We start from the raw sequence: 27,367 nt of genomic DNA, 5'->3' as shown, positions 1-27,367 counted from the left end.
CATGGTAGCTGTGTAACAAGTGTTAGCTGAGAGAATCAATGATGGCTACTGCTTCCTCACACTGACCAGTAGTTAGAGAAACCTTTCTACAACATGGGCTTTAGGATCAAACGGAGCTTGCTTTTTTTTTCCTGAGGAAGATTTTCCTTGAGCTAATATCTGTTGCCAATCTTCCTCTATTTTGTACATGGGTCGCCACCACAACACGGCAACCCATGTACAACGAGTGGTGTAGGTCCGTGCCTGGGAACTGAACCCAGGCCACTGAAGTGGAGTGTGCCAAACTTAACCACTAGGCCATGGGGCCAGCTGGTTTTAATCCCAGCTCTACCCATCTATGGCTGTGTGTTCCTGGACAAGTCATTCATCTTTCCTAGCCCCAATTTCTTATCCAAATAGTGGGGAAAATAGTTCTTACCTTGCTATAAATCTAAAGGAAATAATAAGTGTGAGAGGGCTAGCCACATAGTACACATACAATAAAAGGTATCTTCCCTTCCTTTTGGAGACATCCCAATTCAAATTCCATTTTTTTTCTCTTTGCCTCTCCTCTAGCTGAGACCAAAGTCAGAGGAGAACAAAATATGTAAGAGAAAGGCTTTAAAAAGAAATAGGAAGATCAAGGAATAACAGGGGCACTGAGATTTTTCCAAAACTCCTTCTGTTTTTCTTTTGGTAACTTTAATTTTAGAAAAATAGATTTCTGTTTGTCAGTCAGACAGATTACCTTCTCTTAACCTCCCTATTTCTCACTTGTGAGTTATAAGTGAGAAGGAGGCATGAAGAGAGTGGGAGAAAGTGTCAAAACTTTCCATGCTGGGCCCCTGAATGCAAGAATGAGGCCCCCTCGGTCTGTCCTGTTAGCTATGCACCTGGTCTGTCTTCCTCTTGAAATAGGGTGAAATTAGAGAAGCTTTAGGGAGGATGGTTCAGTACACATATGGTCAGATGGGTCATGTGGTCAGATGGGTTCTGAGTGTAAAATAAGATAATTCATATAAAGATAACCTTAGCACAGTACCTGAAAAACGATGAGCCCTAAATAATAGCAATATTTATGATGATGATGGTGGTGGCTGCAAGTAAAAAAGTTCTATTATTTGTGTTGATTTTTTTTCAAACCACTTTATTGAAGTATGATTGACATGTAAAAAGCTGTACATATTCAATGTATACAACTCAAGTTTGGGTGATTTGAGTTTTTTTAAATGTGGAAAAGTAAGAATTTGAACTTGTAGGAACATAATTTGATATTCGTTAAAAATTCCTTTCTAATTTTTGTTTATTTATAGGAAATAAAATTAAATTTATTATTTTTACTTACAAATGCCATCTATAAAATGATTGTAATTTTATTAAAAATCTATCATTTTTTTCTCTAGGTATACATGCATTTGAAATTAATCAGGAATGATATTTTCTTAATGTCAAGGTTGATTTCTTCTGGATGATGGGTTTTCTTTCAGGTTATTTTAAAACTTTCACCCTTGTATTTTTTGAAGTATTTATTATTTTTTTAAATGGTGATAACACTGCTCTAGAATAACAGAAAGTTTTTTTTTGAGGAATAATAGTCCTGAGCTAACATCTGCCGCCAATCCTCCTCTTTTTGCTGAGGAAGATTGGCCCTTAGCAAACATCCATGCCCATCTTCCTCTATGTAGGACGCCTGCCACAGCATGGCTTGATAAGGGGTACATTCGTTTGTGCCCAGGATCCAAACTGGCTAAGCCTAGACCGCCGAAGTGGAGTGTGTGAACTTAACCATTATGCCACCGGACCAGACCCACACAACAAATTTTTTAGAATCAAACTAACAAGCTGTTAGAAGTAAATATTCCAATATGCTAGTAATAATTATTTCTGCATCAGAGTAATTTAGATAATTCTTATTTGTCTCTATGTTCCTTTTAGAATATAACACACACTCAATAAAAATCCCCTTAAAGAGTGCCAATATCTAAGCAAGCAGAAAAAATAAAATATGTCTGGCTCCCCTGCCCCATGCCACCTTTCCCCAGGGAGAGAGATGGAGGTCTATCTAGTTCCAAAATCTCTCTAGGAAAGAAAATGGAATTATCCATCTGGTCTCCATTCCGGCCTGGTCTAGTGAGAAAGGAATGGGTTGGGAGATAAGATATGTAGGTCTCATTTTCCATTTTCACAAATGACTTGCTGTAAATCTGTAGGCATATCATGAAAGCTTACTCTCTTCTTTGATTTTCCATCTGTGAAATGGGAATTATAAAACCAACTCTACGTATATTTTGGGACTGTTTTAACAAGAGAATAAGAGGCACTTTTAGCATTTCAACTTAAACACTATGTCCTGACAGATCAAACGATTTTTACCAGACTGTGGGTGAAACTATAAAACGCTTCTTGGGTTAAAAATCTCTTGGAAGTACAATTTTTCCCCAAAGCATTTATGCTGTTTGCTGTTTTCCTTTAGAAGTTTGAATTTAATTTTCTTATCTTGTCTATATTGCTCTTACCTCCCTCTGAGCCTCTATATCCCATGACAATCTACAATTTTATTTCTCCTCAATATATATTTTCCTGTGTGTTTAGAATGATTCATAATATAGACTCATATTTTTAAGCTCTCCTACTCCCTTCGTGTTCCCTGGGTCTCCTACCACATCCACATTAAAATTTCATTGAAAGGAGAACCCTAGAACTATCACAGAAATGGCATTCCTGCAAGCTGAGTCGCAACATGGATCCCATGCATCTTGATTTACTCTTTTCATTAAAGCTTTTAAAGAAAATCTGGTTTTAAAGGACTGTGTTAACAAGAGACCAGAGCATAGAAGGAAACCACTCGTGTTAGATCTTCACTAGTTTGACCTCAGAAATTATGAATGAATTCCTAGTCTTCAGCATTTGTTGATAAATCAGTTAGCAAACCTGAAACATATAACACAGACACACATTTTCTGCACGACTTTGAAGGACTAATGTTATCTGAAGTGATAATTGTGTTTATTTTGTTCTCTACCTTGGCTATCCTATATATAAATTCTCCACCAAAATAAAATTGCCAAGAATGAGAAACACATCGGTCTAATTGTAGTCCTGAAATCTGCACACTTTAAAAATAAGAAGTTAGCACACTGTTGTGACCCGAGGTTTGAAGAAGTTTGAAGGCATTTTAAACACAAAAACATTAGTTTTAAGCATGCTGTAATATAGCCCATCCACAATTCTTCTTGTCTGTTGACTTCTTAATTTATTATCCACTTCCCTTCATCTATTTCAAAATTCCTTAGAACTTGGTCAAAAGATCTTTCTTCTAGAAATCCATCCCATTTGCCATTGTTCTGTCCCTTCCCTTACCCCGGACTCACCGCCGAGTTTCTGCGTTCAATCCTTAGTGTCCCCTTCACCTCTCTATAAGAGCCATATGCTGCTGTAGAAATAGACTGGTCCTAAATCCAACTCTGGATCAGGTCCTAAAAAGCTACTTGACAGTAGGCAAGGCACTAAATCTCTTAGGGCCTCTTTTTATTGATCAGTAAAACAAGTGGGTTGAATCTGATAATGACTAAGCTTTCGTCAACTTTATGATTCTGTTGGTCATAAGCTATTATGCTAGAGTTATCAGTATAATGTGTCATATTTAGAGAATTCTTAGGCTAGCCAGGACCTTACATCGAGTAATTTTACATACTAGGAAACCGATAGATTAAATGATTTACTTTGTGTCAGATAAATTAGCCAGCCACAGGACCAGCTTCTGGGCTTTCTCATAAGGCAAGTAACTTCAAAATAAATATCGTTAGTTTCTAACAAGTCAGATGAATGATTTGTTCACTCATCATAGCAAGGAGAATGCAATCAAGTATTGGTTAAAACGAGATTTTCTGGATTTCTCTAAGTTTAAAAATCAAATCTTGTCAGGTCAAACTTGCGAATTACATTTAGACTTCTTTAGTTTAAAAAGTATCCATAAAACATTTAAAATCATACTTGAAGTTTTGAACTAAAACAGTAGGGCAAACTTAGCTTATGAGGAGAAAGTAATGTGGATTTCAGACATTTCAAAGTGCTGCTGGCTGTAGGCTATAAAATATTCATGGTTCTGGGTTACACTGTGTTTATCCTCCAGGTTTATTTGCTGCTTTCATCATGTTTCTGTATCGAATGATATTCAGTTATCCTCTGTTTGTGGCTTTATCTTCCGTATTTTGGAATTAATTTTATAATTTCTCTCGATCATATCTGCCTTCGTCTGTCTTGTCCGCCCAGTACTCTCACACTTCCCTCCAGCAGCGTGTTTGTCCTCTAGTTTAATTCTCTTACCCCCAAATAGTGCTTACATTTAACAAGGAACAGCTATCCCATTTGCTCTGCCCCAGAGGGGTGAGATGACTGGGGAGGGGTGGGCAGGGGTGAGAGCGTGCTGCGATGAGGCGGTGAGAGAAAAAAAGCAGAAACAGGAGGCCCCCCAAGGACAAGAAGTGAGCAGAGCTGTAGCTGTCCAGTGAGCCTGCTGAGCTTCTCCAGAAAGAGGCTGCCATGGTGACTTGAGATGGCTCTGGGTCTCCTTGGTGTGAGAACTCTCGTTCTGGGGCTTTGAACTGTGTTACAGGCTCTTTCTCCCTTTCAGACCAATATATGTGCAGCGTCAGTTTCACTTAGCAGCCTGTGAGTTTCCTTTCCTGCAGAGATGACATTTTCAAATGTCCCTGTACGTGGAATTAAGCGCTTAAACTAGAGAATCAGCAGTAGAATTTCCAATTCACAATAGAATTTCCACCGCACGGAGGACGGTCCCACCAGCCAGGGTCTTCATCCAGTTACCCCCTGATCATTCAGCAAAAGCACCTCGCCCCTCTCCTCCCCAGCAAGCTCACAACACTTTCTGTTTCTAAAGCCGGGGAATGTGGTGACCCTCTCTTGTTTTCCTCTCTCTGCATTTGTAAAGCTCCCTCCTTCTGGAAACTCTCTTTTACTCTGTGCATTTCTTGGGCACTTCTGGTTGCCTCTCTGATCAACTGTTTCAGTCTTCTTTTTTTGGCTTTCTCTTTGCCCATTCCTCAAATTATCAATTTTTCCTTCCCTTTCAGGATTTTGTTGTAAGGCTGCTTCTTTTCTCATCTACACGTTTTCTTTGGGTTATTTCTACAGCTTCAATCTCTACGTCAACCTTAACGTATGTCTCCAGTCTATTTTTCCATTTCCTTTAGTTCCTAAAAAACATACATTTGATTACCTACTTTACATATGTTTGAAATAATATCCATTTGATTATTATTTTCTACTTATGTGACTAATAAGTAATACCATCAGGACTCAAATGCCATTTTCTGCCCCCAATCTGCTTCTCCTTCTTTCCCTGCCTCAGCCAGTAACACAATCCTTCTGCTCTACACTCTGAATACCCCATTGTCCAGAGTTTGTGATGTTTAAGTTCTGGAGTATTTGCATTTCAAACAAGCTCCCAGGTGATGGTTATGCAGTTGGTCCAGGCACTACCTACTAAGAACCACTAATATAGAGAATATAGTGCACCAAAGTGTGAGGACCTCACCAGCCTCATTGCCTGACTCACTTCATGTTCATCCTACTGAACTACTATCCTTTATCCACCATGCGAATCTCTTTACCGCCATGGGGCCTTTGTATGTGCTGCTTCCTCTACATGAAACCCATTCCTCCTCTTCCCCCAGCTGACTCCTCCTCATCCCTCAGGATCTACTTAGATGCCACTTCCTCTGGAGAGCCTCCCCCAATGCCCTGAGCTCAAATAGGGGCTTGTCCTAAGTATCCCACAGCGTTCTGTGACAACATCTATTTTTCATTGACCCCCTTTATCATAATTGCTGATCACTTTCCTGTCACATCCTCTAGAAACTCCCTGAGGATCTGGACCATGTTTGTTCTATTCTCTAAAGCATACCCAGCAGCCAGGATTATTCCAGGCACAGAGTAGGTGATCCACAAAAAAGATTTTTGGACGAATGATTCTGGTTTGAGCCTGTTTCACTCTGACTTCACGCTCCCTATAGCTCCAGGTCGTGCCTACTCCAGATGGGCCACCTTTTCTAATCCCCCAAACCTGCACTTTACCCTATATTCCAGGCCTCTGCCGTACCAGGTAAGTCATCTGAACTGGTGACCAGGGGGTTGTCTCCATCCATCCTTCTTACACCCTCCTCCTCCAACCATATCAAGATAGTCAGTAAGCCTTTTGAGGAAAAATTATGAAGCCTGTTATTAATTATAAAGAGGTCTAATAATTCAGTCTGGCAGAAAACCCTACAAGGCAGCTCCTTTCCTCCATTCTTTCCCAAGGCTGCTCAAGGAGGGCAGACAATTACTGGTCGGGTATTTGCATAATGGTTTCCTTTTGTTGCCTTTGTTCTTTTCTGACCCCGACTAATTGTTTGAGAGTACCACCTTAGTTAGCTCTCTACTTCAGATAGGAAGCTCTTTACTGAAAGGTAAAATTTAGGAAATGCAGAATTTACTGGTGGTGCTGTAAATTTTGGAATATCAGAGGAGGAGACAAGGCCCCCAGGCAAATAGATCGAGACAACTTTCTGTCCACTTTCTATATCTGTGATTTAAAAGGAAGGCCCCAACTGAGAAGAGCTGGGAAAATAATGCAATTTTTGACTTCTCTATAATCTTTGTAGCAGCTTTCCATCTGAGTCAGCTGTGGACAGGGATGTACATTGACCCCAAGATATGCTCTCCAGAGAGTCTTGTGTTGTTTTCACACAACTCAGCAGCCCCCACAGGATCACAATCATTAAAAAGTAGGGTGGTGGTTGGGAGGGAGGTCCCAGAGAACTTAACACAATTCTTAACCTCTCTGATCTGCTCCTGCTCTCCTTTCCTACCATCTCTGTCCTGTGGTCCCCATTCCTTTTCTCTCTCTCTCTCAATCCCTCTCTCTCTCTCTTTCCAAAACAGCAGATTCCTCCTCTCCCAACTTTTCTGAATAAATTCTTACGTAGAACTCTATTTTATAAAATAGATAAAGCTGCTTTCTATAAGGATGCATTTATTTTCCAATGTGTAGCTTACTTATTAAAGGTCAATGTGTTCCTCAGAAAATTAAAAATAGATTTGCCATATGACCCAGCACTCCTACTTCAGGGGACATATCGCAAAGAACTGAAAGCAAGGTCTTGAAGAGATACTTGCATACCCTTGTTCAGAGCACCACTATTCACAATAGCCGAGAGGGGAGAGAGCAACCCAAATGTCCATCGATGGACGAACGGATAAACAAAATTTGATCTATACCTACAATGGAATATTATTCAGCCTTAAAAAGAAAGGGAGTTTCTGACACATACTATAACATCAATAAACCTTGAGGAGATTACGTTGAGTGAAATAAACTGGTCACAAGAAGACAAATGCTGTATGATTTCATTTTTATGAGGTACCCAGAGTATCAAAGTCATAGAAACAGAAAGACTGATGGTTGCCATGGGCTGAGAGTAGGAGGAGATGATAAGCTGTTTAATGGGAATGGAGTTTCAGTTGCAAAATGAAAAAGTTGTGGAGATTGGTTGCACAACAATGAGAATATACTTAACACTAGTGAACAGTACACTTAAAATTGGCTAAAATGATAACTTTTATCTTATGTGCATTTTGCCACAATTTTTTTAAAAAAATAAATATACGTTAAAAAAAAAAGTCAATGCATGAGAATGAGTTTGAGGAATAGAAATATTTGAAAAATGGGGTCGTGGGTGTCTGTTTGTTCTTAACATTCACTGTCTGTTCTGTTTAGGTTGTACAATATTAAAATAAAAATTCTGTAGCCTGCTGACTTTTTATCCCCACCCTCCTGCCTCTTTCTTTTAAACAGCTTGCCATATACTTCCAGGCTATTCGCCAGTTAAAGATCTCAGGAGAATATTGAATTAAATTGGAGACATAAATTCAATCCTTGCTGATGTGTTAAAATTTGATCTATATTACATAGGATTTTTTTTTGGTCAATTCTTCTTTTTAGCAGTAATTAAACAAATGTTTTAAAAAATAAACTGAAATCAAATGTTTTATAACCCTTGCTAAAGCTCTGTAAAACCCTAGAGTTTTAGTAAGCACACTATTCTAATAGACTATGTTAGTTTTCTACCTGGTTTCCACCTCTCTCCATCCATTCTCCACACATCTGCTAGACTTATCTTTCTAAGACACAAAACTGACCTTGACATTTCTCCACTTAAACATTCTTGGCATAGCTCTGTCCCTGTAGTGTGGTGCTCAGCCCCGCTGCACCTTGGTAACTGAAAATTGCCACTTCAGAATCTTCCCTAAACTAAATAAGTAGACTCTCTTAGGATAGGGTCTGAGTATATTTCAGAAACTCCTCAAGTGTAATGTGCAGCCAGAATTGAGAACAACTGACTTAGAGGAATATGGACACATTCCTTAACGTGCTACAAGACCCTCATAATTTGACCTTTCCCCAATTGTGATTGACTTCAACATGGCCCCACACACCTTGCATCAAATAAGGTTCCCTGGGCACACGGTATTTGAACTCCTTCCTCCTTCTGCTTGGGCTGCTTCCTCTGACTCTGGACTTTTCCATTCTATCCCCTGACAGATTGGCATTCCACCTTCAAAACACAGCTCAATTATCACCAATTTTCATATTTCATTCCTCCCTTGCCTTACCCCTCTTTCCCTCCCTCTCTCTTCTGATTAATGAACAAACTCTACTGTGATCATAGCTTTGTCTTTTTCTCTCTCCCTAACTGTCTGGCTTATTATTGATGTGTATCCCTGGGGTAAGTTTCCTTACAAGAATGAGTGAATGAACAAATGAATGAATAAACAAAACATCCATCAGATTCCAAAGCAGTCTGATTACTCTCCCTCTATGTACCAGTTCATATTATGTAGTGCTTTACAGACTTCAATTTTCTATAATTTGCATCTCAGAAAAGTGCTGCTGTGGAGTTATCACTTGAATAGACTCAAACCCAGAATCCTCTGTAAATCCCAACTCATCTCACCAAACACTTTTTCACCTGGAACTGCTCTCTTGGTTCAGATGGAGAGAGAGGAGCTAAAAAGTCAGATAATCTGAGCTTGTGACTGTGCACTCTGTAGAGATTTTAAGGCTGGTGTCAGACTCTACTTAGAAATTTGAGGTCTATATGCCTTGTTTGTTGTCTTGTGTTGCTCCAGATTCCTTGCCATCAAACTACCATCCCTCTAGAAGTTTAAAAATCTGAGTTCTTGTTAAGCCTTCATGATTTGCTTTTCCTGCCATTCTTTCTCCCTCCAAATTTTAACATTTGGAATATTGCAAAGCCAACACAAAAGAGAGAATTGCTGCCAAGGAGACTATCAGCAGAGCCAGATTTGATCAGTATAGCTCAGTCAGAGGGGGAAAGATGAAAACTAGCTTCTAAATACCTTGCCCATAACCATGTAAAACAACGCATGGCGGTCTGGAAAGTGATGACGAGCGGCACATCATTCAGAGATATTTATGTGAAATTACGGACACAGTGGTACGTGAGCACCTCTGATATTTCTGCTTCAGGAGTCTTAATGTAATTCATGGTGAATGCTGTGTTTGTTGTATCACTGCATCAGTAATGGAAATGACAATGTGACTTTGTCCCCACTCTCACGCTTTGCATGCCAATTTCATCCCAGTCGAAACTTTCCCTTTGATTATTCAGTGGGCCTGGTTGTGCAAACTCAGGGTTGTGCACATTTCGTGAGGAATGAAGCCGGGGAGAAGCAAGTGGCTTTTAGATGTGAGCTTAGAAGTGAGCTCTGCTTTTCCCAGTGCTGTGTCCTATAGGTCATTTTCTCCTTCATAATGATGATATAGGAAAGAAACTTTAAACTAGACGTTAATGGAATGGTTATTGAGCTGCACATTGTGTATTTTTGTACCTATTAACATCACAATCAACATCACATTCTAGAGTGCCCTGCAATCATAATTGATTCAGCAAGGCGATGATTTCCAACTGGCTGAGGAGCTCCTTTATGATGTGATAAAAATCCATTATGGGCGAGAGGCGTAAGAATGTCAGCTTGTGACTTAAACTCCTTCCCATGATGCCTATTTAGGGCAGATAGCCTGAGACTGTGTGACTAACCCTATTCCTTTATGAGCATCCCCAGGATGTCTGGCATCTGTGTGGAGAGTAATGGCAGGCACAGTTGTGAAGACTGAGCCTGAGCTTAGAAACCCTGCTGACCCTCTTCTCCCGTCTCCAGCCATAGGCCGCATGCAAAATTTGATTTGAAGCAAACAATGGGATGGATGTGTTAACTGCAAGAGGCCCTCTTACAAATCATATCTTTTGATTTTGGTACTGATTTATGGAAGGTGTTTGAGAAACAGATTTGGAGCCTGATACAAAATTGGATCTTTTGGCTTTTAGACACATGGAATTTCCTTTCAATCTCACTGTTGTAGGTAGCTTGTTCATTCCTGGACTTCACTAATTCCAACAAGTTTTTGACAGTCCCCAGGGGGTTGGTAGTGGGGACACGGGGATAAAAGATGGTGAAGACCATGGAAAATTTTGTTGGTTCTTTTAAGTGTGCAACAAGAAGCAATTAACTTCATCCGGAGAGGAAAAATAGACTATAATTTAGCTTATGTTGATATCATCTTATGGAGAGTGGGGCAGGGTCATGATGAGGGGAGGCGGGAGCACAGAGTTAAGGAAAGAGCTTGGACTTTGGAGTAATATAGACGTGGATTCATATCTCAATTCTCCCAATTATTAGCAGCTATGTGATTTTAGGAGTTTGGTCACGTCATTCTGAGTTTATTTCCTCATTTGTAAAATAGAAAATGTCTTTCTGGTTAGGATTCTTGGGCAGCTTAGATCTCAAGGGCAAAGGCTAAGTGCGAGGCAAGTGTAAAGTCAGTGGTATTTGTTCTTATTCTGCACTGTTGTTGTTGAGGAGAGGGCATTAAAATGGAAACAGATCATCTGCTTCTGGATGCAGGAGAGTGTGCAGGTAGGACCTAGAAACGTAGTTTATAAGGGGATGTGTCCAAGATGGAGGCTAATGATGGAGAGATGTCACATATGAGTGGGGAGCAAATGTATTCCTGGAATTCTGAGGGTGGCAGGGGCTGACGAAGGGCCAAGGTGGTTGAGTGGAAGTTGAGTCCAGACATATTCTCAGGGTCATCATTCTCCTCCACGTGCTGCTTTGGAAGGCCCAAGATTCCATTCCTGAGGGTGTTTCTGGTGATTAAACCCAGATCTGTGACATACGTGGTGTTGCTGACCTGCTGAATGGTATCGAGTAAGGCCCGTTTATTTTCTGTCTTCACTACGAAGTGGAAAAGGACACATGCTGCTTGCTATCCTGTGAAAGTTTTATTGGACTGTGGCTAAGGATGGGGCAGACTCTGGGTTCCTCAGGAAGGTGACGTGCAGAAGTGGAGGGGCACTTGTTGGACTACCAGGATTCCAGCCAGGAAGGTCTATTCATCAGCTCACATAAATGACTTCACCTCCTGAGCCTTAGTTTCTTCAAATTTAAATAGGGGATAATAATGCCTATCTGCCTGGTATATGGATGTCATGAAGTTCAAAGTCAAAGAGCGATAATGGATGATAAATTACATTGTAAAAACCATCATGTGAGGGTATGAGGAATTTTTAATGTGCTTTGTTTATTTTTGCAAATATAAGACCATTAAGGTATAGAATAAGAAGATACTAGTCATTCAATATTCAAACAGATATTTGTATTCACTGTATGTACAATAGCCTAATAAAAACTTCATTAGGGGTGTATGCTTGGAAATGAGAGTTGCCACAAGTTTTCCATAAGAGAAGAAAGTGAAAAATGAAATCCCTTGAAGGATATTGATATAAGACTTTTGTATTATTCACTTTACTCTGCAAGTTGGTCTCTCAATCAGTACAATTCTTTCATTCATCTCACTTTTTAAAGTTTTTCTGTTAACATTCATCTGTATATCTATACTCGTAAATAATGCCTAGATGTTAACAACTTCCAAATTAATTTCTCTAGATGCAACTTCCCCCTTAAATTCCAGACTCATACATCCAACTGCCTACAGTGCATCCCCACTTGAATATCTAATAGCCACCTCAAATTCAACACCCCAAGACTGAACTGCTAATTTGCTACCCTCCCCTGCAAATGTTCTCCTCTTGCTAAAATAAATGGCTACTCCATTTTTCCAATTGCTCTGACCCAAAACTTGAGGGTCATCCTTGATTTCTTCCTTTTGTCATACTCTACACGAATTCATCAGCGAATTCTATTGGCTCTAGTTCCACAATGTACCAGAATCTGGTTACTTCCCACTATCTCCACTGTTTCCACACTAATTTCTTGTTTAGGTTAGTGTAATTTCTTCTTAATTGGTCTCTCTGCTTCTGCTCTTCTCATATGTCCCCACTCCCACAGGCCATTCTCACCCCAGCAGTCAGAGTGAGCTCTCTGTTAAAATACAAAAGAGCTTATGTCACTCTTTTGCTGTAATCCTTCCAATGATGTTCCATCTCGCTCAGAGTATAAGGTGCTACATGATCTGCCCTATTTTCTGTCTCCCACCTTCTCTCCTAAAATTCTTCCCCTTGCTCACTTTGGTCTTGCCTCAGTAGCCTCCCTGCTATTATCAAATACGCCAGGCATATTGGGCATGAGAGGAGGGAGGGAGCAAGGCATTCCAGAAGGAGGGAGCAGCACCTTCGAAGTCAGGGCTCTCAAAGAAGTTAGCACAATTGGAATTTCAGTGTCTTTAGGGGTAAGCCTGTGCCCAGAGGCTTAGCCAGCTTGTGAATGGTCTGGCACGCCATGTCCAGGAGGCTGGACTTTATTCCAATAGGTAATAAGTAACCTATACAAAGTTTCAGGCAGAAGAACAACATAAGATTTGAATTTTAGGACTCAGAGTGGAAGATGTATTGAAAGGGGTAGGACGGTCTGTTGGGAGGATATGGTAACAGCACAGGCAAGAGATATTAAAGGCCCAATCCACAGCAAGGACATGGGAAACAGAAGAGGATGATCCAGACAGTATCAGGAGTTAGAACATGACACTCTATAGACATTAAATCACGACTGGTCAAAAATAATAAGCATTGGTCAAACTCAATAGAATAAAAGCTTTCAGAGTAGATATCGGTGGGGAAAATTCAGACCAGTGACTCAAAAAAATACTTAGAAAACAGTTTAGGAAGCTTAACTTAGTCAATGAAAAAGAGGTTCATAAAGGAGCAAATCATATCTTTTGATGCAATATTCTCTGGCTAGATGTTCTAGTATATTTAACTGTGGATTTCAAGACAGATCTCATTCGATTGTCCCTCTAGGAAGAACTGAGTCAGGTGATATATGACTTCTTACTGGTTAGCTTATTTTATTAGACGCTTTTTTCGTTTCTGGTACTTGTTCCCAGATGTATCATTTTCCATTTCACACATCATAAATATGTACATAAATATTTTAAGAAGTTTCTGTTTCTCCAGGTTGAATATGTTCCATTTAATGGATATTAGCTCGAACTGAAAAGTACCTAAAAGTAATAAACTGCTCTGGCCTCCAAGCTTAAGTGAACCCAAATAGCATCAAGAATAGCATGTTCCAGTTGGCGGAACCTTAGAGATCATCTACCCACCTCCGTCTACATACATCTACATATGTCTACAATACTTCCACCCCAACCCCAGGGCCCCACAGGCCCTACTTCATGTTTACAAAAAGAAATTGAATGATGAAGGGACTTGTCAAACCTCATAACTTTGGTGGCCAACACATTTGGAACACATAAGTGATGTTTTCTGAGGCCATATGACAGCAAAGGAGTCACACACACACAAAAGCAAAGGACTTGGGTAGGCATTAGAAGCCATGGAGAGCATGCTAACAATACAGGCCCTTCTTGCAGAGACTCTGATTCAGTAGAAACCTTCACTTTTCAAAAATACCTCCTGCCATGATGCTAATATAGACAGTCTACGTGCCACAGTTTGAGAGTGACGTAAATGAAACGAAACATGCAGGTGTAAACAATGAGTTTACCAAAACATATAGACCTTCCAGGACCATAGCATCACTCAGATTTTAGGCTGACAGATCCTACTTTAAAAAAAAATTCTTCTCTACTAACATCTCCTTTTATAGAAAATACACAGAGGCCATCACAGAGCCCTTTATGGCTGATGCCAACAGAACTTGATAATCGCAAATCGAACTCTCCCTTTCTAGTGCCCTAAGTATCAAGCTTTCCTAATTTTGATGCATTTCACATACATGTCATTCCTTAAGAGAGTCTGAGATAAACATAAACATTAAATGACATCTGTGTCCTCAAGGAACCTCTGCCTTAGGAGAGCAGATGTGCTCAGTCCTTTGGGGGAGGCGGAGGCTGATCAGTATTGCCTTTGTGTTCCGCTAAACTCTTGGTTTCCCAGAGTCTACAATGAAGTGGTCAAACTATGTCTCGGAAATGCTTTGCTCAAGGGCTGTGAGTGAGAGGTCACACGTTATGTAGCCTGAACATGATCTACAGCTGTTGATGGGATTAAGGCGATTCAGACCCTCCATAAATATAGCTGGTAAAAGCAAAAAGAAAAATAAATAAAAATAAAAAAAGGCCTGTGGAAAACAATGTGTGCTACTGACATGAGGGGGAATACACTCTCTTGGCCTTGCATGGAATATACAAACTTGAATTGGGTTATTATGAAAAAAATGCATAGGACTGAAACAGACTTTAGGAATCATCTAATCCAGTCATTTTTACAAAAAAAAAAAATTAGCTGCAGAATCCTTTTCCCAAATGAAGTTTTATTTAGAATGCTCAAATATAAAAAGATGAAAGCAGAGCTGCTCTGAATGAAGCTAGGATGTAGGGAAAGGCTGGGCCTGCTCTTCTCAACCTGCTGACTGGCAGACCTGACCTACTACATCAGAGCCCCAGGGGTTCACAGGAAAGCACTGAGTCTGTGCCTTCATTTTTGAGAGCAGTGACTATGATCAAAGAAGTTAAGGCATTTGTCTATGGCAGGTGAGAGATGGGGCCTTAAAGTCAAACTCAGAGCCCAGGGACCAGCACTCTTCCCCCAGAGGCCAAACTGCCTCTCACCTTGAGACAGATACCAGATTATAATAACTCGCCCTGGATAGCCTCTTTGTACTCATAAGAAGGGCTGGCTAAGTGCTGCCTTCTTAATTGTTTGTTTCTTTAGGGAAATTGGTTGAAATCAAGGAGAGATAGGCAGTGCTACCTCCCCCCAGGAAGGTCCAGGGCTGAGCATGAGGAACGTTTCTGGAGGAAGTGGAAGCCACAAGCTCTTCATTTATGCAGACCTGAAGCTCCCAGGGTAGAGTTTATGGTTCTAGAAAAAGAATGAGTGCTAAAGAAGGGAAAAGCAATGAAAACCTGGAGATCAGAGCAATTCAAGGCAAGCGGTGTGAAACTTTTCAGTCAGCTGTTCCTTTTGGCAAACCCACGTATATGTTGACTCCTCAAACAAATTTTTATTGATTTTAACCGTTGCAGACTTATTGTATGTGGGGAAGTTTGAGATTTTTCTCTGGCATTTCTCAGATGTGTAGGATTGACTGTGAGAGGATGAGAATTACTTTTAATAAAAACCCATCATAAGGTGATTCGTGAGATATTAGCCTCTCTACCATTCTAGGTTGCACCATTTTTAACAAGTTCCCTTGGCAAAATTGTGAAGCAATTCACTTTCAGTCACTATCTTATGTTCTTTGTTTTTAGTGGCTCATGCAGCATCATAGAGCACTTTGAAATAAAGTTAGTAGACTTGCTTTTTCTTTCATTTAAATAGAGTCCAGGAAATCTCCCTGTTTGGGAGAAAAAGAATATACTAGTCCTGCTCCAAAACTGTAAGTGTGGTATGATTTTAACTTTATTTCAAAAAGTGATAAAAGTATTAGATGAAAGTAGGTGGTTGAGGGCATGGGCATTGGAATCGGACTTCTGGGTTTGAATACTGTTTTCACTAATTACAAACAGTGTGATTCTGGGCAAGTTACTCAACTACTCTGTGCCTTAGTTTCAACTATGGATAAGAGATAATAACACTGCTTACTTCATAACGCTTTGTGGGGATTAAACAAGCTAAGGCATAAAGCTCTTGGTGAAGTGCCTGGCACATAGAAAGCTCTCAATACATGTCAGCGATTATTATTTCCAAATGGTGGGACAAGGGGTGATTTTTTTCCCTTAATTTTCCAAAAAAAATTTTTAATGTGATTATGTTATATGTTATGTTATGGCAGAAACTAAAGTTATAAATACAAAACAGAAAAAAGCATCCATTTTTGAAAATTGAAATTTGAAAATTTTGAAAAACTCCTCCCTTTCCCAAATCCAATGTCAAACAAACTAATGTTCAGTTTTTGAATGGAACAGTGTGTTCACGAAGGGGAAAAGAAGAGGATGTGACGAATGGAGAAATAAAATTGTTTCACCCACTCTTCTTGAAAATACCCAATCACCCTTCTTTCCTCTCAATTGACTGTGGTCTCTATGTCCTTCTAGCACCAAAAAAAGAGAGGGAAGAAGGGTAAGAGGAAGAATGAGAATAGTTAGATGCAATTTCTTTTGTTAAATCTTTTCAATCTCAATGGGATGACTTTTTAATCTCATGCCAACCCTCCTCTCTCACTGTCACACTTTTGGGCCAGTTATTTTTAGTGTATTGATATGGAAACAGATCCGACTTGATCTCATCTCTTTGTAGGTTTAGATAAGGAGATCATAAAAAGATCCCCAGCTCACAATGCACAATTTAAAATGTTATGACTTTCTTTGGGCCTCTTGCTTTAGGCAATGGCAGAATAGAGTTCTGAGACCAAGCTTTCAAGGCCCTGCCACTTCAATCAATTAACCAGCAAGTCTTTATCAAATGGCTACTCTGGCCCAGGTTGTAAAGCTCTGACCTGAATGGTTCACCGCCCTTCCAGATGGCCTCACACAGTCCCTTTTCAGATGCTAGTGGACCCTGGCTGGGCTCGCTGAATGAAAGCTGAGGGGTGAGTCTCTTTGATGTGCCAGCTGTCTCTGAGCCACCATGATTGTCTGTGGAGGTTGTCCATGGGCTGTGGAGGTGGTAACCAGTTGAATGAGCACAGGTTTCAGTGTCTGAATGTGGGTTCAGCAGGCTGGCAAATTAGAGCAATTTTTAGTGCTCGAGTCAGAAATCTGGGGTCTGGACACCTGCTATGGACCTAACTGGAGGGCTTGGGAAATGAAAGCTGTGATGTTGAAATGTTGGAGTGAAAACTTACTACATTTGTTTCATAATGAGCTTATACTTTAAATAACTTTCTTTTTTTTTAATAAAGATTTTTATTTTTTCTTTCTCTCCCAAAGCCTCCCGGGTACATAGTTGTGTATTTTTAGTTGTGGGTCCTTCTAGTTGTGGCATGTGGGACACTGCCTCAGCATGGCTTGATGAGCGGTGCCATGTCCGTGCCCAGGACTCGAACTGGCAAAACCCTAGGACTCGAACTGGCAAAACCCTGGGCCACAGAAGCAGAGCGTGTGAACTTAACCACTTGACCACAGGGCCAGTCCCTAAATAATTTTCTTTTAAGATAAACTTACCCTTATTTTTACTAAAGGATCATTTTTTTTAAGGCTATAGAAGATGATTTAAAACAAACCCCAACAACCAAATGCGAATTTAGTGTTTGGTTTGAGCCTGAGGGGAATTACTTTATTCACACAGGCTCTGTTTGGCCACTTAATGGTTGTGTGACCAGAACAGTTAGTAGCTATTGGGCATTTTCTATGTGCCAGGCCATGTGCTATACGTTTTATATGCATTATCTCATAAATTACCCACAAAGGTCTTTTGAATAGATCCTCATGTTTCTCCATGAGGAGCCTGAGGGTTAGGGTCGTGCAGGAATTGCCTAAGGTCCTGTTAGTAGTCTGATGATGCTGGGTCGCTGAGCCTCAGGGTGTCAAATGTGAAATGAAAATCATAATAGCTACCTCGCAGGGCGCCTGTCACAAATAAATGAAGATGTATTGGCACACATACGTACAATTAAAATAAAATTATAAATTCAAAAATAGAAATTACATAGCGATGTATGTGTTTCTAGTATATAATAAACATTTAACAAAGAGCATTATTTTAACAGAGGTCTCCTTTCTACAAACACCAATTTGCTTCCGTAGAGAATACGTGGTGAGAAGTGAATGGAAAAGCTTTCCTTTGAGTTTTGCTAACATACTCCTAGGGTAGAGTTTTAGTTACTTTCTTCCATCTTCCCACTCAAAGTTTCCTGAAGGTCTTTTATCTGTCCCATTAGTTAAATGAATTATTCAATGATAGGATTCTTCTGCTTTTACCTCAGGTGATGGTGGCAGGGTTTTTAACCTTTCATTCAACTCCTAGTTGAAATGAGCTCCTTTCCTATCTCGGAGCCTCTCCCTGCTAGGCTATGAGCTCCTTAAAGGCAGGGTGTGAATCTGGTCAAGACTACCTTCCCCGCAGCTGCTCTGCTACCTGCCATCTCCCAGTGGGCTCAGGCAGAGTCACCTGGACACCTCCGACAGAAAGTTCACTGGAAAATTTAATCAACACACTGAATTCTCTTTCTCGAGGGAGAAAGATCCTTGGTTTCCAGTGATCTTCCACCCTTTATTTTCAACACTTTCCAGGCCTTGGCTCAGCCTAGGATAATTCATTTCTGCTGGAAAATTTACTAGGGGTTATCTGTTTAAAATGGTTAAATCAAGATTTTCCCTGGTAGATAGAAAAAAGTACAACAAAAACTGAAGAAGTTGACACCCACATGGTATCAATAGAGGGATAGATAAATACACCAATGGAGCAGAATAGGGTGCAGATCACGCCCTCCACCCCAGCTGCTATGCTTATATGAGAACTGTGGCATTGCAAATCAGTGAAGGAAGAAGAGACGATTTTATTATACCCATTTGGAGGAAAATAAAAAGAATATTCCTCTCATCATCCCGAACAAATTCAAGATAGATTAAATTCTAAACACAAAATGCTACATTGTCCTAGAAAAAGTATGAGAGACTAACTTTATAATCTTGACATCAAACCCCAAAACCATAAGGGAAAAGATTGTCACATTTGACTATAAAAAATTAAAAACTCTAACACAAAATATATTTAAATACAAAGAAACATTCAATAACATGTTAGCAATGGTTTCCTCTAGTAAAGGTAATGCAAAGGACATGTGGTAATATGCTATCTGGGCTACCAGAAAAACATTAAAAATAAAAATGTTTAAAGAAAAGATATTTGTCTTTAACTATCTAGCTGAAAAAAATTACAGTAGGATCTTTAACCACTATACAATTTTACCTAATATCAGCCCTACTTATTTTATTAGTAGAGATTATTTTTTTCATCTTCAGTAATATACTTCTGAGAAAGATTGTAACCCAAGAGACTGCCTTCAGAAATTGACTTTTAAAGACCCAGGATTTATTTTAAGCTGAAATAAAGTGTTGACTAAAATAGTCCACTCTCAGACTCCCTGTTTGACCCGTAACCACAATTACTATTTTTTTTTCCATCCAATGGCATGTGCAAAATTCCTTTTTAATTTGGGTCTCTGCTGGTGTTTGCAGCTGGAAATTATTTCCACCTCTTGTTTCGGACAGGAGAAAGTCATGGTTGGAAAGAACCTTAGAATTCATGTAGTCAAATCCCCCACTCCAGGCTTGAATTCCCTTCACAACATCCCCTCTTGCTCCATTAATGCGCCCATGAGAGCTGCCCCAGTGTCTGTGAACCAGGCAAAGAGCATAGAGCACAGAGCAGAGAAACAGCAGGAAGGGGAGTTGTGGCAATCCTGACATCCTAAAATCGAAGTTTTATATGGCACTGTACCATACAGAAAAAAAAGTCAATTAAAGATTGTTTTTTAAAAGGCCTTACTTTCTGGATGGGGCTTCTGTTCCACCATAAGCACTAAGTAATAAACTTACGTGGCAGTGTTGGAACATTATGAGAATGAATCATTCCTAAATTATCAGCACATATTATCATATAAATGATCACTTTGCTTTCTCTCCCAATAGTGCTATAATCTCTAATAAAGCAGTTTATATATGTTTTAAGTGAGACCACCGTGCACCAGAAAACTAGCATTATATTGCTTTAATAACAACAATGCCAAATTATTCAGGCAGCTTTCATCGGACGCCCAAGTTTCTGGATCAAGTCCCAGTCAGTCCACTCTACATCTGTAAGGAAAACAAGCCAGACTGAACCCGAATACAGTATTGTCTGCAGTGTCCCAGCCTTGTATACTCAAAGACCCAGATCAAATTGCCAACAATGGAACCCGCTCCCAGTCTCTGACTCTCTCCTCTTTCCAACCCTAAAAACTCCTCCCACAAGAATTTGGGTCTCTAGAAGAGAAAATAAGTGGAAAATAATGATCCTACCTTTGATGCATGGTGGCCATGATATGGACAATTAAAAAGAAGTTCTCTAGTCTAGTGAAAAGGATGGCTAATATAATAGTTTGGACTTAAGTGATGCAGATTGGCTCTGTGGAAAAAAAAAAAGAAGAAATGACCCTGAGGGGGGAAAACAGACCTTCATAAATTTCATCATGCATCATGTGGGACAAAAGAGCCATTGAAATTAGAGTTTGTACAAGTGTATCATGATGATGCTGTTTTCAACAAGTTCTGCCAAAGTCTTCAAACCGCAAGCACTTTTAGAATTGATAATTGCCTGGAGAGATAATCTACTTTCTGTTCGCTGAAATCTAAGTGAAGGAAAGAGGATGCTGTCCAGAGAGTTTTAATTTGCCTGAAAGCCTTAATCAGATGATGAATTTTCCTCTGTGGACCCCTTTCTTAGTCTGTCAAGAAGAGCTTTGCTGCTAAATCTGAAAATGTTGGCAGACACACACTCCTTGTTAGAAGTAAGACCATTGTAGGTAGGTACACACAAATACAATATATAAACAACGGCTCTGCCTCAGAGGGTTTCTGTTTGTTTGTGTTCTGAGGCGGATGGAGGGAGGTATTACAATCTTTTGCCAGTGGAAAACAGCAGGTGTCATAATCAACTTGCCCTTTATCAAGAGACTGCATTTGAGTCAGTCCTGTTTACTTGATACTAATGTAGAAATATGACTACTGGGTCCAAAATCAAGAAGTAAGGATGATTTTTTATACAAACTTTGGTTCTTGGAGAGGGAGGGAGGAAGAGAGAACATGTAAGAGATTGAACAGGATCTCTCCTGTAACATCAGAGCAAGTATTGCCTGCGCCGAAGGAGACTCTGCACTCTCCCACTAGCCTCCCCCGTGTATCTCAGCCTAGAAATGTAAGAATCCTCTAATACTCAACCTTGGACCAATGTCTCATTCTTGTGCAGGGATTTTTATGGTGGACAGTGGGCTATTCTGGAGCCACTAAACTTGTCTGTTGGCTGGAATGTGAAAACCATGAGCCACCCCTCTCATCGCCTTCTTGAAGCAGAGGTGCTAACCCTATCCGCCAGGACAGCCTCTCAGCTAGCTGCCGTTTGTCCCCCATCGATCTCCTTTGTTAGTTCCTTTGCAGAAGGTGGACATCACAAAACATCACAAAAATAACACTGCTTCTGCTGAAACAAATGATTTCAACCCATGCTTTCTTGATGGCTGGGGGCAGATGTTTGATTCTGGAGCTTCACAGATCCCAGTTTTCTACTCTCCTCCTGTTCTTTTACTACTTTCAGGCCTTGAGAGCAGATAATTGTAATACTATGGAGTGCAGTGAACAGCCTGCTATGGGAACTCAAAAGAGCCACTAACTCTGCCCGGTTCCTTCCTTTCTGTTTTAGTCTTTCAGAGTTTCTTGGTGCTTTTAAATCTCATTTGTTCTTCAAAGTAGCTCTGTGAAGAAAGTAGGGTAGGCATTATTCCCACTCTTACAAACGAGAGTTCTGAACCTCAGAAAGGTTAATTAACTTTCCAGGATTACACAGCGAGTAAATCTCAGCCTTCAGAAGGAAATGTACCTTTTGCTTCCAAATTCTATCCTCTTGAGGTCATCATGGTGAAAGATCCAATCAAAGGTAAATCATTATTGTTTTAACATTTTATGACTCAGTCATTTGAGAATAATAGCTCAAATTTCTGAACTGAGTATTTATGGTCACAGAATATCATCTCCAACTACTAAATTAAATAATGTTTTTGATAAATTCTCAGCCAAAAAGAGACTGAAACTTACCATTATTGAGTTTCCTTTTTATATTTGTATAACTTAATTCTGGTTTAGATGAGAAAATAAGATTTAGCCAATGATTAGTATAAACTAATGTAATTGCTTACATTACTTTCTGACATGCAATAGCAAATGGATCATATTTTAAACAGCCAATTATCTTGTAAGTATAATAGCAAGTTTTATAATAACTTTTTATTTTTGAAACATGCATTTTAATATGTATTAATAACTTTAAGGTAGCCATTTCATCTAACAAGTAAATAATGTGTATTTTTAAGACTGTTCATTTAAAGTTCTAAGCCATATGTTGTACTGAACTCAAAGCTCACTATTTCGGCTTCCTCCTATAATCAATTGGATGTACAGAAAATTATTCCATCTTGAAAAAGGACTGAGATCATTGAGTTCTTATTTTGTGTCCTAAGTTTTGCATATACCATCTCTTTCAATCGAATTTTACCATTGAGGAGCTGAATTTCAGAAAACTTAAATAACTTCCTTATGGTCACTCAACTATTTAGCGGTAAAAGTAGTATTTAATCCAGTCTTTCTCCATATCATGCTGTTTCCCAGGAGAAATTATTGTTTAATTCTTATAAATGTACATATAAACAAAATCATATACAAAGTTCTCCTATTTCTGGAAGGTCTAAAGGAGACGTAGAAAAATGGATATAGAAAAAACAGATCATTCTGCAGAGGAAAGCTCAATGCAAATTAACTTGTGAAGAGGAATTAGTGATGGATGTGGGAAGAGGTCAATTGAAAAAAGTGACCTATTGAACGATTTCCATCTGTATTTGTAAAACTTGACAATCCACGATCTTGTAATTATATAATCATGCCTATAATAAGAAAGCAATTAAAACATTTTGGTCATGCTACTTATCTGATTTTACATGAGCTTTGGGTGATGTAGCAAAGGTAGTAGGACTTGAGAATGTAACCTTTAATTGGGGAAAACCTCCTGACAAAAAATTATATTTTTGTGAGATACAGCTGTAGAAATTATAATGCAGTTTGGCTAAATAAAAGATGAAGTGAAGAGATTTTGATTTTAAATAATATTCCTAACAAAGATGACATAAACATATGAATATAAAGTTTTTTCCCAGTGAAATTCAGTCTTGGTAATGTTCTCTCCATTGAACACCATGAGTACATATTGTAAGTGTTTTTGGATTACTCACAATTTCCAAAAATTGAGATTAGTTGATGCCTATCTGGCTTGGGATTCAATGTCTTTCCCTTCACTCTACTTTATTCTAGTAATAATCATGATCCATTATTTCTAAAATTGACTTTACATCCTTTATTTCACATTGGCTTTTGCCTTATAAATAATCCCGTGGGGTTGGATTCTTAGCCATTTTATTGTCATTTCTTACTCTTACCAGATGGTCTCTTTACTATCTTGGATTTGTGCTTCTACATGTCTGTAAGTTGATTCTTCATAGCTCATAATAGCTAGTACTTTCTGTGCCTTTACTGGACCTCTGTTTTTACATCTGAAAGTGCCTAATCCAACCATCCTTGTTGATGTCTAATTTAGAGTGCAACATGTTCCGTTCTGCTCTTGGAAAAATAATCATCTGACATGGGAACAGGATTTTACAGTTTGCAGAGTGCTTTAATGTATATTATGCCATTTGTTCCTGGCAGCAATTCCTCTCTATGAAGCGGTTCTTGATTTCCTCCAGGTGGGGAGTTTCACTATGTACTTGGTTATCATTTTGATCCCTCCTTTAATATGCATCACAAGCTTTATTTGTGTAAATTCTTTACCTTTGCTACTAGACACAAAGCGTCTAGAAGCCAGAGACTAAGTCCTGTTTATTTCATCTCTCACAGTGTTTAGTATCATGCCTCATACAACTTTGTTGCTAAATAAAATCTTTGTTCAAATATTGAACTAATTTTAAGTCAATGTAAAGAAATTCCATGAACTCTGACTGCACTTATCTATACTAATGAATTAGACCTTAAATTGTAAATTTTGGATTTGTTATTTAAAATATTTCTTTCCTCAAATATACTTGTATATAAATATTTTCTCAAATATTTATATTTGTTATATTTACTTTATAACCCACACAATATCCACAACAGTTTCCAGAGAACCTACCATGTTGTTGTATAAATTTTTAAATAAATGATCAAATGGAACACTTAAAATAGGCATCCAATTATAAAATCAGTAAACTTAGCTCCAGATTCACTTCTTTTAGTTATTCCTAGACTTTGTTTAGATTTTTATTCTTCAAAATCGTAGTCTCTCATACTATGTCTTTTCTTACTATGTAAGTGGTGTTCTGAGGACTGAGTCTGGGGTGAATAAGGTCATTATCCATGGGATCTGCATTTGCCTCAAAAATGCTAGAATTTCCCTTTGTTTCATCTTGCTATTTTAATTTTAAAGATGCAGAACTGAAGAGGGAAGATAAAAAGCACACCAACAAACAAAATGCACAAGATTACAAGTTTTGCTCAAGGGCAGGAGAGAGAACACTAGAATTTTGTGTATGATGAATAAATTTTCCCTTTTTATTTTCACTAGGTTTAAGGTTCTAAACAACCATATTATCATACACAGGGGTCATGTGTTTGAGATCCTTGGTAATCTTACATTAATATCAGCTAGAATGGGCTATAGGAAGGACCAGATTAGATAACATTTGGTCTTTGGATCATTCTGCCCTTGAGAAAAATCAATGAATTTCTGTTTCCTTAGCTGCTCTGTTCGATGGGTATTCATGAATTCACTGATTATTCAGTAAACATTTATTGAGGACCTGCTATGTCTTGCTATGTACCGTGCTAGGAACAGGGGCAATAAGATAAAACATAGGAGGAGACCCACAAACAACTAGTATAAAATCCCATGGTAGGTGCCAAAGTAGAACCTAATAGTTAACTCTAATCTAGATATGCGCAAAGAAGAGAGTCATCAAGCACGGTTTGTGGAAAAGTGGGACGACGCTCAAAGAGTTTTATAGACTGATGCTTGAACTGGGTTTGAAGAAAAAGCAGAAGTTTCAGATAGAAAAGGTATAAAAGGATCTTTAAGAAAGAAGGCAGATTATGGGCAAAGGCAAGCTGACTTAAAAAGATATGGGCTATCCTGGGTGATAGCAAAATTGTTTAGTTTAGCTGGAAAGAGAAAAGAGAAGGAGTTGGGAGAGGAGAGGAGAGTTGGGTCATGGATGGCTTGGAAGGTCATCTTGAGGAGTCTATTCTTTATCTTGAGGGCAATAGGGAGTCATTAAGGGGGTTTTAAGAATGGAATAAGAAGGCCAGAGTTTTACAATGTAAAAGATGCTTCAATGGGGGCAAGGATGGGATAGGGAGATGACTTCTCAAGTTGATGTGTGTTGGCAGAACATTTTATTTATTTATTTTTATCGAGGTAACATTGGGTTATAACATTATATACATTTCAGGTCTACATCACCATATTTTGATTTCTGTATAGACTACATCATGTTCACTATCCAAAGACTTGTTACCATCCATCACCACATACATGTTCCCAGTGACTCCTTTCACCCTCCACCCTCATCCTTCCCCTCTGGGAAGCACCAACCTAATCTCTGTATATATGTGTGTGTTTATGGCTGTTGTCTTCATCTCTTATATATGAGTGAGATCATACTGTAGTCAACTTTCCCCTTGATGGGCACTCAGGTTGTTTCCAAGTCTAGGCTGTTGAGAATAATGCTGAACGTAGGGGTCCAGGTATCTTTACACATTCGTGTTTTCATGTTCTTTGGATAAATACCCAGCAGTGGAATAGCTGGATCATATGGTAGTTCTATTCTTAATTTTTTGAGGAATCTCCATACTGTTTTACATACTGGCTATACTAGTTTGCACTCCCACCAGCAGTGTATGAGCGTTCCCTTCTCTTCACATCCTCTCCAACACTTATTGTTTCCTGTCTTGTTAATTATAGCCAGTCTGACCAGAGTGAGGTGATATTTCCTTGTAGTTTTGATTTGCATTTCCCTGATGCAACTGATTTTTGTATGTTGATTTAGTATCCTGAAACTTTATTGTATTCATTTATTATTTCTGAAAGTTTTTCTTGGATTCTTTAGGGTCTTCTATATATAAAATCATGTCATCTGCAAATAGTGACAGTTTTACTTCTTCTTTTCCAATTTGGATCTCTTTTATTTCTTTTTCTTGTCTGATTACTCTGGCTAGGACTTCCAATACTATATTAAATAGGAGTGAAGAAAGTGGTCATCCTTGTCTGATTTCTGTTCTTACAGGGATAGCTTTCAGTTTTTCCTGATTGAGTATAACATTAGCTGTAGGTTTGTCATATATGACCTTTATTATGTTGAGGTACTTTCCTTCTATACCCATTTTGTTCAGAATTTTTATCATAAATGGATGCTCTATCTTGTCAAATGCTTTCTGTCTATTGAGATGATCTTGTGATTTTTATTCTTAATTTTGTTAATGTGGTGTATCATGTTGATTGATTTGTGGATTTTGAACCATCCCTGCATCCGTGGAATAAATCCCACTTGGTCATGGTCTATGATCTTTTTAATGCATTGCTGTATTCAATTTGATAATATTTTGTTGAGGATTTTTGCAGCAATGTTCATCAGTGATATTGGCCTGTAATTTCCTTGTTCTTGTCTCATTTTTGTATCAGGGTAATGTTAGCCTTGTAGAATGAGTTAGGAAGCTTGCCCTCCTCTTCAACTTTTTGCAAGAGTGTGAAAAGGCTAGTTATTAAGTTTTCTTTGAATCTTTCTTAGAATTCACCAGGGGAGCAGTCTGGTCCTGGACTTTTATTTTTTGGGAGGTTTGGATTACTTTTTGATCTCCCTACTGGTGATTGGCCTCTTCAGATTTTCTATTTCTTTTGATTCAGTTCTGGAAGGTTATGACTCTAAGAATTTATCAATTTCTTCTAGATTACCAATTTGTTGGCATAAAGCTTTTCATAATTTTGTCTTATAATCTTTTGTATTTCTGAGGTTTCCATTGTAATTTCTCCTCTTTTGTTTCTGATTTTATTTATTTGAAACTTCTCTATTTTTTTCTTGGTGAGTATAGCTAAAGGTTTGTCAATTTGTTTATCTTTTCAAAGAACCAGCTGTCAGAGCATTTTAAAGCAAAGATTGCAAGAGA

The 27,367-nt window shown here is 38.8% G+C and overlaps 1 protein-coding gene across 5 annotated transcripts in view; it reads right to left on the bottom strand.

The window, feature by feature from the left end:
* Window positions 1-27,367, bottom strand: part of KCNMB2 (potassium calcium-activated channel subfamily M regulatory beta subunit 2) — a 224,279-nt gene that overhangs the window by 161,160 nt on the left and 35,752 nt on the right. For 2 of the 5 annotated variants that reach the window (XM_008522684.2, XM_070582401.1), the window contains exon 2: window positions 20,432-20,537. The exons of the other annotated variants lie outside the window; for them this stretch is intronic. In XM_008522684.2, the coding sequence (XP_008520906.2) occupies window positions 20,432-20,451 (20 nt within the window). In that variant the 5' untranslated portion in view covers window positions 20,452-20,537. The remainder of the gene's footprint in view (window positions 1-20,431; window positions 20,538-27,367) is intronic. 5 annotated transcript variants of the gene reach the window in all.

Source organism: Equus przewalskii, chromosome 18 (assembly GCF_037783145.1).
Source record: "Equus przewalskii isolate Varuska chromosome 18, EquPr2, whole genome shotgun sequence".
NCBI classification, from domain to species: Eukaryota; Metazoa; Chordata; class Mammalia; order Perissodactyla; family Equidae; genus Equus; species Equus przewalskii.
Note: the sequence above shows the minus strand (reverse complement) of the source record. Positions and strands in the feature narration are given on the sequence as shown.